This window comes from Phaenicophaeus curvirostris, chromosome 6 (genome assembly GCF_032191515.1).
Source record: "Phaenicophaeus curvirostris isolate KB17595 chromosome 6, BPBGC_Pcur_1.0, whole genome shotgun sequence".
Classification (NCBI taxonomy): domain Eukaryota; kingdom Metazoa; phylum Chordata; class Aves; order Cuculiformes; family Cuculidae; genus Phaenicophaeus; species Phaenicophaeus curvirostris.
Genome location: NC_091397.1, coordinates 56,359,020 through 56,371,761, shown reverse-complemented (window position 1 = coordinate 56,371,761; position 12,742 = coordinate 56,359,020). Strand labels below are relative to the sequence as shown.

Below are 12,742 nucleotides of genomic sequence, written 5' to 3'. Positions count from 1 at the left end.
GGTCAAAGTATTGATAAGCCTTGACAACACCCTCCACACCACAACAACACGCAGCCAGGCCACCGCCATTAGCGCTACGCAGGAACCACACTAACGCAAAATACACTTTCCTGAGGTAAAAGTATTCATTTGACACCAGCCACAGCTTTTTCAGATAAAATCACAGCCTGTGAACGAGGGTGGAAGCTCGCACAGGGACGCTCCCTTCGGGTTCCCCCGCAGTACAGGGCGGTCTCCAGCCCCCTCCCTCCCCCCGCTGGAGGTTCCCTGTGAGGCGGGACTCCCCGGAGGGGCGGGGCTTGTATTGGCGCCGGCTAAGGGAAGGCGAGGCTGCGCCAATGGGATGCCGGGACGCGCCCGCCGCTGGCCAATGGCGAGGCGAGATTCCCCATAGGGGCGGGGCTTGCAGCGAGGCTGCGCCAATGGGGTGGCGAGGCGCGCCCGCCGCCGGCCAATGGCGGGGCGGGACTCCCCGGAGGGGCGGGGCTCGGCGCGGCGGCCATGTGGCGGGCGCTGAGGGGGCTCGGCGCGGCGGCGGCGCGCGCCCTGCGGGAGGGGCCGCTCCCCGGGGCTCCTCGCGGGGGCCGCGCGGCGGCGGCGGGAGGCGGCGGAGCGGGGACCGCGGAGCAACAGCAGCGACAGCGGCGCCGGGCGGCAGGTAGGGCCCGGCAGGGGGCGGCGGCCCCGGCCTTGCCCTCCGCTCCGGTTCTGTCGTGATAGCCGGGCTGAACTGTGCCCGGGGAGGCGGGAAACGGGGCCGCACGGAAAGCGCCCTCTAAGAAGGATGTTGAGGGTCTGGAGCGAGCCCAGAGAAGAGCAACGAGGCTGGTGAGGGGGCTGGAGAACAGGCCTTATGAGGAAAGGCTGAGAGAGCTGGGGGGGTTTAGCCTGGAGGAGGCTGAGGGGAGACCTCATTGCTCTCTACAACTACCTGAAAGGAGGTTGTGGAGAGGAGGGAGCTGGGCTCTTCTCCCGAGTGACAGGGGACAGGACGAGAGGGAATGGCCTCAAGCTCCGCCAGGGGAGGTTCAGGCTGGACATTAGGAAAAAATTCTTCACAGAAAGGGTCATTGGTCCCTGGCAGAGGCTGCCCAGGGAGGGGGTTGAGTCACCTTCCCTGGAGGGGTTTAAGGGATGGGTGGATGTGGTACTGAGGGACATGGGTTAGTGTTTGATAGGAATGGTTGGACTTTATGATCCTGGGGGTCTCTTCCAACCTGGTGATTCTATGATTCAGTTGGCATTGGAGAGAGTGGAGTGGTTTGATTTGAGCTAAAGTAGGGTTAAGCTGTCACGCAAGCGGCTGGATGTTTTTTGAAGGTTAGACAGAATGTCCCTCTGTCAGTGTGGGATCCTTCTTCTTCTCCTGTAGCGTGCAATCCTTCTTCTGTAGCGTGGAATCCTTCTTCTCCTGTAGCATGGAATCCTTCTTCTCCTGTAGCGTGGAATCCTTCTTCTCCTGTAGCGTGGAATCCTTCTTCTCCTGTAGCGTGGAATCCTTCTTCTCCTGTAGCGTGGAATCCTTCTTCTCCTGTAGCGTGGAATCCTCCTTCTCCTGTAGCGTGGAATCCTCCTTCTCCTGTAGCGTGGGATCCTCCTTCTTCTTCTGTAGCGTGGGATCCTCCTTCTTCTTCTGTAGCGTGGGATCCTCCTTCTTCTTCTGTAGCGTGGGGTCCTTCTTCTTCTGTAGCGTGGGGTCCTTCTTCTTCTGTAGCGTGGGGTCCTTCTTCTGTAGCGTGGGGTCCTTCTTCTGTAGCGTGGGGTCCTTCTTCTGTAGCGTGGGGTCCTTCTTCTGTAGCGTGGGGTCCTTCTTCTGTAGCGTGGGGTCCTTCTTCTGTAGCGTGGGGTCCTTCTTCTGTAGCGTGGGGTCCTTCTTCTTCTTCTGTAGCGTGGGGTCCTTCTTCTTCTTCTGTAGCGTGGGGTCCTTCTTCTTCTTCTGTAGCGTGGGGTCCTTCTTCTTCTTCTGTAGCGTGGGGTCCTTCTTCTTCTTCTGTAGCGTGGGGTCCTTCTTCTTCTCCTGTAGCGTGGAATCCTTCTTCTCCTGTAGCGTGGAATCCTTCTTCTCCTGTAGCGTGGAATCCTTCTCCTGTAGCGTGGGATCCTCCTTCTTCTTCTGTAGCGTGGGGTCCTTCTTCTTGTGTAGCGTGGGGTCCTTCTTCTGTAGCGTGGGGTCCTTCTTCTTCTTCTGTAGCGTGGGGTCCTTCTTCTTCTTCTGTAGCGTGGGGTCCTTCTTCTTCTTCTGTAGCGTGGGGTCCTTCTTCTTCTTCTGTAGCGTGGGGCCCTTCTTCTATAGCATGGGTTTCTTCTTCTACAGTGTGGGTTTCTCCTATAAGCGTGGGTTTCTGTATGGCTCATAATAACATTAAAATGAGTCCTTGGAGAGTAATAGATCATGCCTAAGATTTCTGGGAAAAATAAAACGTATGTACATAAGTGGGAAATATGTCCTATCCCAGCTCTTGCCATGCTGCTTGACTGGTGGTGATCACTCCCTTCTGTTGCCCAGGCCTGATCAAGGGTGCTTGCTTTCTGGTTTGGGTTGGAAGGGACCTTAAAGATCATCTAGTTCCAACCCCTCTGCCATGGGCAGGGACACCTCCCACTAGCTCAGGCTACTCAAAGCTCCCATCCAACCTGGCCTTGAACATCTCCAGGGATGGGGCAGCCACAGCTTCCCTGGGAACCTGTGCCAGGGCTTCACCACCCTCATCCTGAAGAATTCCTTCCTAATGTCTAGTCTAAATCTTCCCCCTTCCAATTTAAAGCCATTCCCCCTTGTCCTGTCATTATGTGCCCTTGTAGAAAGTCCCTCCCCAGGTGGCTAGCTCAGAGCATGCCTGTGTGTAGATGGTACAGATCTAGTACAGACGAGAACTTTTATGAGGGTAATTGTGGAGATTTGTTTCTCTGATGTAGCCTCACAGGGAGATTTCCCTGTATAGGTAACAGTTTTAGTAGCATGATGGCTGGTTACCGGTAGAAGCATTTTGTGCATAGAGCTGGTTTGTTGTAGCTGTTTGGCAAATCTTGTCTAGCCTAGGTCTGACCATGACGGTTTGTGTGGCAGAGGGTGCCTGGGGCTGTTTAATTTGTTCTCTAAGTGGGCACCAGAGACTTCACATGTGGCTACCAGGCAAATATTTAACTCTCGTAACCGCTGCATCTGGAGAAGCTGTGGCCACTGCTAATTTTCTGCATGTGTGACCATAGCAAAAGTTGAAAGAGTGCATGAGTCCCTGCGCTCAAAGGCTTTCATTTACAGAGATCTGATCCAATTTCATATCCCCATTCATGCATATAATTATGTGTTGCTATTGTTCTTTTGTTTGGCTTTTTCTTTAGATTGGTAAATACAAAGCTTGGCTTGTGTTGATGCTTGGTCTGCACTAGTGTTCACTTCATAGTGGCAGAAATGCACTGCTGACAGATTCAAATTATGCCCTAACTATGCAGACAAGTTGCATCTGCCTAATTAGGGTAAATTAGAAATAAACTGATTTCATGGTGTGAACAGAAGGTAGTTGCGCTAATTTACTAGTTTCTAGGCCGACTGGCTTAAACTGTAGCTTTGTCTACAATCTCTTAATCCTCTGTGGCAGAACAGGCAAGGGAAGAAGAAAGAGAGGTGGCTTTACTCATTGTGAAGATAAAACATACCTTTATGCTACATCACACCAGCTCCATTTTCCATATATTGATTTCATCTACTTAAGATTTCAGAGTAGTTTCATCACTATGTATTACTAGATGCCTGTCGAAAAGCATTGTTCTAAAATATTTTTAATTTTATCTGTTGTTTTAATAATTTCTGCTGTAGTACTTAGGCCTGAGTTTAAGTAAAGCACTTCAGTCTTCATTGACAAATATCTGACGATAACATTGGGGGGGCTGGAGTTAGATGACCTTTAAGGTCTCTTCCAACTCAAACCTATGTCCTCAAACCTAAATTCTATGATTCTATGATTGCATTGACTTCTACGCACTAACAACAAGAAATGTGACGTAAGAGAGGTTCTGATATTTGCTGACTGCTATATCTGGCCATAGCATTATTTACAAGAAGAGTGCTTAAGTCTCAACTTTGATGGTTTTAAAAATGATTTTTAAGAATCTGCAGTTCTTGTGGTATTGTCAGTGTCAAAGCAGGCTCCATAGTGAGAGGGCAACTCAGGCTGTGACTATGTTCGTTGCCATTTGGTGTCATCTGTAGTGGTTGATTTTTGCAATTAAAAATATAAATTGCTGCTGTGCTATTTTTCTGTCTCTTCCAGATACTCCTCTTTCAAAGTTCGACATTGACTTTGTTATAGCTTTGCTGAGGCAAGAAAATGCTAAAGACATCTGTGCCATCCAGCTACCTCCAGAAATAAACTACTGTAATTATTTTATAATTGTGAGCGGATCTTCAACACGACATCTCCATGCAATGGCACATTACATGCTGAAAATGGTAAGACAGTTCCCACTGCACCCTCTGCATTTTGGGGAACGGTTTTAATCATTGTGAAAGGAATTTCCCCAGGATTGCCCACATAGGAGTGTACCAGGCAAGATGGAAACTAATTATCCTGATGTCATTTAGTCCTGAATACAGCTAGCAACTAACTGTTCTTTTTCTTTAGCAGTACTACAATAAGTGTAGAGGATGTATTTTAAGAGCAGACCCCTCTGTGTTTAGAACTATGATGACATCAGCGCAGTTTGAAAGCTAGAACTAGAGTGATGCGAAATGGTGATGAGGACCACTGTCCAATTCTATCTTACATCCAGCAAGCTCAATAACTGTTCCCATTCATACAAAATAGCTTAATCTGACTGTTCTCAAACCCTAATCCCTACAGTTTCCAGGTGCTGAGGTAAATTGTAAGGCTGGAAAGAAGACAGCATGAAGTATAGGGTCCCCTCATGGGCTTACTAAAGCAAACTGCTAGTTAATTAATAGTCACCGTATTGTGCATGTACAAGAGGAAAGGAGAAGCAGCAGCTTGCGCTGTCTGGCTTTGGCAGAGCGTGAGCTTTTCAGTACAGAAATGGAAGTCAGAATAAAAATACAGGTAGAGCTTAGGAGTAAGGACCAGACTTGGTGAGCGAGAAACTTCACAGCCGGAAAAGAGCCAGATGACTGTAACAAAGCGCAGTGTGAGGAATATGAGTAGCCCCCTTCCCAGTCAGTTGTCTGTACTCATAACCTATACTTTGCCTTTTCTTCACCCACTCTTTCCCTTCCTGACTCCATTTTTCCTTTGGCCCTCGGCTTTACTTTCTTCCTTTCAATCCCCTTGGTTTCATCTGTGAGACCTGAGTGGGACAGGAAAGAAGGAGAGATGGTATTGCTTTTCAGTGCCATTCTTAGTGGGTGAGGGGAGTTTCTTGCGTTCTCCGCAGGAACATCTTTGCGAACTACAGTCTTGCCTTAAGCTAGAAGTAGGGTGATTTGAATGTTCTAAATTTAAATGCATAATGTATGCTCTATTACTTGCATAACCTGCTGGTCTTAAAGCCAGCTCACCATCTCCCCAGCCCAGGAGAGATCAGGGACTACTACCCACCTCGCAAAAAACATTCCTGTGCTGCAGCTGGCTGCTCCCTCTGGTGGCTGTAAGAGCAGCAATATTGCAAGGGCAGAGCCTCTGGGGAGGCTGTGGGATCCTCCTGGGCACCCTGAGAAATCAGGAAGCCTGGCCAAGTACTGAGCAGTAGCTGAACTTGCCTGGCATGGAAAATTTTCTAGGCAAAAAGTAAGCTGAAGCTCAAGAAATAAAACAGAGCAGGTGCTCAGGAGTGCTGCTAGGCAGCTGGCTACCTTTGCCATTATCTAAAATGTTACAGTAATGCATGATTTATTCTCACTAAAACACAGAGACACTCATGTAGCATGAGATCTTCCTGCTTTTCTTCTAGGAGTTTGTAAATGGCAGTCTCAGCTACTGCTTACTCCTTCCTGTCTGGTTGCATGTTAGAGGAGGAAACTTAACACTTGTATTTATTATAATCTGTTCACTATTACGCAGCCTTTAAAAACAAGGCTGAAGGAAACTTGTGATTGAGCTCAGCCTTTCCAATCTCCACGGCACAGCTGGTTACAGTGTCTGCTGAGCTCTTCAGTATTTTGAGGAAACTTTCAAGAGTCTCAGAAAAATCACCTGCTTTTGAGGATATCTCACAAGCTATCTGAAAGAAAGGAATAGTTCTGAATTACATTTTTAAGTTCTCCATTCTGGTTTGTGAATGGGGGCTGTTGTCCAGCAGCTGGTGTTGTGAGGGAACAACCGGGAGCAGTTGCGTTTTGTGGTAGCTGCTTCCCCAGTGAAGTCGGACTCCTTTGCTAGCCAGGCGTGCTGTTACAACCTGGTATTTTTGTCTTTCATGGCAGAAAGGACAGCTAGAGCCGTGCTGTTTGATTCTCTTTCCTTGTGCTAAAATAAGTATCGCTTGGGCATCTTTTTAATTTCAGCTTGAAAAAGGTTTCCTTATTTTTTTGATTGACTGCTTCAACTGGAAATAAGGTAAAAATATGAGTAAAGGAGCTCTGTGAAGACGCAATTGACTTAATCCTTTTTTTTTTCTTTTTTCTATTTATGTTTTTTGTAAAGAAACAAGTAGATTATGGCCAGATCCGAAAGAGACAGTACTTAAGTCTCTGGTTGTCAAATTTCTTCAGCTCTGGTGGGTGCCTAGGTGCTTTATGTATAAGGTGGGGAGAGCTGGGCCTCTCAGGCTGTCTCTGTGAAAGCTGCTGTGTTGCATAGGAAACCAACTGCTTTATCCCAGCTTTGCTTTCGCCATTCGGCTTCGAGTTACCCTCTCCCCTCTCTTCCAGTGCTTGGAAACCTGTGCGCTGGTCACGAAAAGAAATAAAACTTAGTGGTAAGGGCAGTTACAGGGAGCGTATTACTGAAACACTAATGCTGAGCAATTGTAGTCAGTAGTCATCTTGAGAAAAAATGAACACCTATAAAATTAATAGGTAACTGTATGGGAATTCTGAGTGTTAGAATCCCAGATTAGATACTGGATCCCATTGAGAAACCTGCACTGCTTTTCCACTGCTGCAAGTGTATATTATTCCCTTTTTTTTTTTTTTGCAGACCCCAAAGCGAACATTGAGTAATCTCACCCATTTCAGATTTAAAACAGCTCTAGGCAACTCAGTAAAGTGAAGCTTACCTCTTAGATTTGAGTGCTTTTGAATAAATGCAAAGTATTTAATTTTCTGCCATTGCTTCTCTACCAGTACAAGCATCACAAAGGAGAAAGTGATCCTCATACTCACATTGAAGGGAAGGAGACGGATGACTGGCTGTGCATCGATTTTGGTAAATATTTGTGAATCTGACAATATAAAATTCTGCACGAGCTCTTTGTTGAAGGAGGCATCTCACCGTGAACCCTGGTTGCTGTGGAGAGTTCAGAATACTGTGCTTAAGCAAGCTCTAGCTACTCTTCAATGGCTAAAACAGGTCTTAATAAGTTGAAGGTAGCGGTAGTGGAAAGAGAAATGCCACTTCAGTCAATTTTCTAAGGTTTTTATCATCCTTGTCTGGAGGAGTCGTGGCACTCGGTGCTGCCCTAGCAGAGAGCTTTTGAACAGACTTTTCCGCTGTCCAGATGATACTATGACATGGGGCAAAACCCCAGTCCTAAGAAACTAAGTTTAATTCTTCATTCTGTCAGTGTGAAACTACACAATCATAAAAGACTTTGCATTCAGAAAGCATTTGCCCTTCTGCCAGCGCTAGAATCTCACCCCCTAACTTTGTGTCTTGGCTTAAAAGAGGTGGGTGAGGGGCACTGCAGACAGCGATGTTAAACTTTGGTTACTTTACTGTCGATTACTTTGACAGTTATAACTGAAAAGCGATTGAAAATTGAGGGCATAACTAGAAAAAAGTGCGTTAGAAGTGCACTGTGATTAACGCTCTCTACTATTATTTGCACTGAATTAATGAAAAGCTGTAGAAAAACAGCAGTCCATGAAAATTTGGCCCTGTTTCATCATAAAACCCATCTGAGAAATGAGTGACACATACCTAAGGAACATTAATTGGCTATAGCTGAATCTTGTTGGTAATACAGGAAAGCTGAAAGTCCATCTGTAATCTTAGGGAGGGGACTCTTCCAAGAAAAGTTTCTTTCAGTTTACTTCCCCCTGTCCCCTAGACGTCGTAACTTCTTTGGTCTGGAGTTTTGTGGGATAGTGTTTAAATTAAAACCAGAATAGCATTCCTCTTGTTTTCCTGGCTGCATCTTGGAGTCTTTTGAAGGACTGACCATTTCCTGATGGTTCATGAAGTGGAATCAGCAGAAGAGACCTCCATCAGCTGACCCGTTAGATCTAGCCCGAACAGGGTTGGAAGGCTCAAACTCTTTGTGCAGCTGGGAGCATATTAGTGCTTTATAATCCACATTAACTTACTGTGAATTTATTTTCTGTGCAGGTAGCATGGTGGTTCATTTCATGCTGCCAGAGACAAGAGAAACATATGAATTGGAGAAGCTATGGACTCTACGTTCCTACGATGACCAGTTAGCACAGATAACTCCTCAGTCACTGCCAGAAGACTTTATATTTGGACTGACTCCTAACAGCAGTGATCATCTTGAACAAGAACTTAATGCAGCTGCTGAGTGGAAAGGGAAATGAGTTGCCTTCACAGATCTGAGAGGCAGCAGTCTTGGTTATTGACTGAACAGGTGCTATCGTTATCGGTACAAAACTGTATTTATTGTATGTGCCTACGTACAAACTACAGAAATTATCAGAATTGTAGAATCATTAAGGTTAGGAGAGACCTTTAAGATCCAGTCCAACTATAAAATGTCAGAGAAGGAATCCAGTCATAAAGGGGCTTCCTTGGGGAGTCACTATCTCAGAGGAGTTTGCAGTGAGGAGAGCAAAACAGCTGCTTGTACTCGTTACCCTGAAAGTCATGCACAACCTCTACAGTAACTGTTTTTTCTGGTATCTTTGAAAGCCCTTGGCTGTGATGGCAGAGCAAAAGCCTGGAGTGCTGCAAAGGAAAAGCTACGTCAAGTACTACAGTTTAGATGAGGCTCCTTGTATTAAGTCATTTGCATCTGGTCACGATGAATCAAGTCATAAAAGCCTAGAGCAGCAGTGACAAAGTGTGTCTTGAGTTACTAGAACAGTCGGTTTTTCAGCCAAGGCCAATCAGTGTTTAATAATAATAAAAATAAAAAAACCCTGAAGAGCTTCAATTCCTTGTCTTCCTGTTAAAACATTCAGCTCCTATCAAGTGTGCAGTTGCCCCTTCTCCTAGTTTTCCTCTTGCCTGGCTTCTGGAAAAGGACCGAAGCAACGCGCTGTGGCTGTGCACACCTTCAGCTTCTTGGAAGTGGGTGAAAGTAGTTCTAAAGGAAGCCCTTACTGAGCAGTACTTGTCACTAATGGACCTCAGTATTTTTAGAAGTCATTGTGCAGCGTGTTTTTAGCCCAACTGCTGCATGGTCTGATAACCAGTTAGAAGAGCTTCAAGACTGCAACAAAACTTGCCTATGTAAAAGCAAGACGCTTTTCTCCTCTACAGAACAGGGCTTTCATCACAAGATTAGGATCTTTTCCTTCTGGAGAAGCTGCCTCTGCCACACATCAGGAAGCGGGAACAGAACATGCTGAGGGTAATCACCTTTTTCCTCCATTGTCCCACAAACTACTTCAAGCTCTGTCTGTATCTCTTCCCTGCACAGCAGCTGCTGTTTATAATGCTCAGAGAAAGTGACCTTGGTTTTCGCTCATGTGGTTGTGTAGTTTGGGAGGAAAGGGGTGTTTGCATTTGGGTTCTTCAAGAAAAGAAAATAGTAAGACACACCACAAAAACCTTTCTCCCTCCTTTCAGGCTGGTCAGGTTTTCATGCTGTGCTGCCCTCTGTTCTTTCAGGAATAACTGCTCGCGAGTTCACCTGCTGCTCTTTCTTACGAGGCAGTAGATCTGCAAACAAAGCAAGGAGCGTTTATTCAATGTAAGTAAACTATGTAGATGAAACACCTTTGCTCACAAAATGAAGGGATTGCTGGAAAATCTGACTGCAAAGAAAGATTTTCAGAACACTCTTAGTTACTTGGCAATAAGTAATCCACACGAGGAAGAGGTAACCTTGGCTGCCTTACAGAGCGATGGGTTCTAAATCAGGCATATCCTCCTAGGAGGGATACGTAGGAGTAACTTTGGATCATTCCCTGAAACCATTTGCCTTTTGCTGCTGGTGCTGCAGATAAGTAATACGTGATGAATAGAAGCAGGTTCAGCGAACATGCCATTCTATGAACCCACATTTAGTAACCAGAACCACATCCAGTATCCTGTCTCAAAGAGCACAGTAACAAAAGGAGCACCTAGAAAAAACTCAGTAAGACCCAGGGAACAGCTTTCGTGTGAACAAACTAGGGCTCTGGCAGCTGGCAAGGGGTAATACTCTGCGAGACAGGACCAAAAAAAAAGAAAATCAGATGAACTGAGGAGTCAAAAGCCTAGTAGAATAAATGAAAAAGCGTAACTGAATTTTCTGCCAAGGCACATTGCGAGTTCTGTACAACATCTCCTGGTTGCTATTAAATAATCAGAAGTGAGAGCTCAGGAAAAGAACTTCCCTCACCTTATATAACAGTAGCAGTCCTCGCCGGTGCCAAGGGGCTGCGATGCCCCAGCCAGGTTAGCAGCCTGACCGGGTGAGTGTTTGCCCTCTTAAAAGCCAGGAGCAAGGAATTAACAAAGATAGTCTGGATGATCCTACTGTGCAAAGTTAAACCTCCCTCAGAAGAAAAATAGTTGGAAATGGCTTCAGTTCTATGCATAAGGTGATTAACGTGTAAAATAAAAATACTGAGCAGCTTGTCAACGAGTCTATAGATTCATCTTGTACAGGGGTGCCTGCAGGTTCGGCTCTGTGCAGGAGCCCTTGATGGGATGAACAGGAGAAACGATTATCCCAGTGAAACTTGTGTTACTGCTTTGCCGATTTCCTGCTCTACATTTGAGTAACTTCATCACGGAGCCGCGTTTGCTTTCAGCGGTTGAGCTCACGTCTCTCTTACAGCCCAGCTTGATGCTTACTCCACAATTTTTCACGTTCATTTAAAAATCCTCTGCCCTGGTACCACGTTGATCCCCCGCTGTCCTGCCCAGCATCCATGCTTCATTTAACAGAAACTAGCATGAGGAGCGCATGCCTTGGAAATTGCAGCTTAGGAGTAAAAGCTTTGGAAGGTTAGAAGCAAATAAAAGCATCATGATTAAGCAAATGCTTAAAACAGTTGGGGGTTGAGCTGTCAAATGCACCAGCAATACAGAGAAAGGCTTAACTTCTTATGTTGCTCTAATGACAGGGATGCCAGTTCTGAGAAGATAGCTCAATATCGGCATGGAAAAATGAGGTTAGAGTTCCCTGAGACCTGCAGTAGCCCAGGCAGTGTCTTCTGTCGGCATCGTTTATTCAGTTTCTCCTTTCTGCTGGCTGGTCCTAGTAAATGAGCTACGAAGACAAGTGGGAGGGTGCAAGAGCTTGGAAAACAAGTCTGATTTTCTACTCCTCTTTGAGATACAGAATTATAATATCCATGACTCTTCTTCATTCCCAAACCCCTCCCTCTCACCCTAAGGAGTTTGCAGTTTAGCGTCTAGTCTCATTTCTATTCCAAGTCATGTTAACAAGGATCTAAATGGAGAAGTGGTACCACCTCAGCGGCAAGCGCTGCGTGTTTGGGTGGGGGTAGGAGGGAGAGGCAGGTTGCCAGCGTGCCTGCTTCTGCCTAGCCAGGCTTCTGGGGCCACGTTTGTTACGCAGCTTCAGCGCGCTGCTAGCGCCGAACACCGGGTAAAAAGCAGCCAAAAAAGACAGTTTAAATGCAATTCAGATCTCGCTTCAAACCTGTGAAGGATTCCTTCCTCTCTGCCTTGGGTCAGGACTGATGACTGCACATCCCTCCCACAGCAAATCAGCCCAGGCGATCTGTGTGAGGCTGAAGCCATGAGCTACAGGGTGTGCTGCATCGTTATCTGAGATGGAGAACGTTAATTGCAAGCCACAAAAGTCATTGCTCATTATTGGGAAGTGTAAACGTCATGAACTGACTGCTGGAGGCCCTGACAGCTCTGAGATACCTGGAGGTGACTGTTCATCCTTAGCCAGTTCCTATGGACAGAAAGCCAACTTGATCCAAGCACCGTAAATACTTCAAACAGTCTGTCCCTGTGCCTCATTAGTTTAAAAACACACCACACAATTTAATCTGATGATAGGAGTTAAACTCTTTATTCCATTCAGAGGCATCTGGCAAGTGGAGCTGCATTGGGGGGCACATTACAGATGAAAAATGATCCATACTTTGTGGAAATTGAAATCATTTACAGTATTTACTTTCTAGCTATTCCCAAATACTCCAAATTACCAAGTCTCAGTTGAAAAGAAAAACATGACTTACCATACTAAGTCTAGAAATTTTAAGAGAGATGACAGTATTTAAATCAGCAGATGTAAATGCAGCGCCTACTCGTAAAGTAATTTTTATGGAAAATAATGAAGTCAAATCCTTCTCAAATGTTAAGAAAGGAACATCAGACTGACTTAAGCCTCAACAAAAGTTAAATGCTATGACTTTTCATACTTCAGTAATTTTAAATTCATTGTAAGAAAAAAAAGTTATCCTAAAGGCTAGATGAAGGTCACTGTCAAAAAAGGAAAAGAAACTCATTTTTCTTTGCTAAAACTACAACATAAGTTTGTG

The 12,742-nt window shown here is 45.7% G+C and overlaps 1 protein-coding gene across 1 annotated transcript; it reads left to right on the top strand.

Annotated features, from left to right (window-relative positions):
* Nucleotides 1–501: 501 nt before the first annotated feature.
* On the top strand, nucleotides 502–9,219 carry MALSU1 (mitochondrial assembly of ribosomal large subunit 1). The gene is made up of 4 exons (XM_069860402.1): nucleotides 502–658; nucleotides 4,272–4,450; nucleotides 7,235–7,316; nucleotides 8,439–9,219. The coding sequence occupies exons 1-4, from the start codon at nucleotides 502–504 to the stop codon at nucleotides 8,642–8,644; spliced, it is 624 nt and encodes a 207-aa protein (XP_069716503.1). The 3' UTR covers nucleotides 8,645–9,219.
* Nucleotides 9,220–12,742: the final 3,523 nt, after the last annotated feature.

Coding starts and splice junctions, on each gene's coding strand:
- MALSU1 (XM_069860402.1), top strand. CDS start 502: ATGTGGCGGGCGCTGAGGGGGCTCGGCGCGGCGGCGGCGCGCGCCCTG. Junction 659..4,271: donor ACAGCGGCGCCGGGCGGCAG/GTAGGGCCCGGC, acceptor TGTCTCTTCCAG/ATACTCCTCTTTCAAAGTTC. Junction 4,451..7,234: donor CACATTACATGCTGAAAATG/GTAAGACAGTTC, acceptor CTTCTCTACCAG/TACAAGCATCACAAAGGAGA.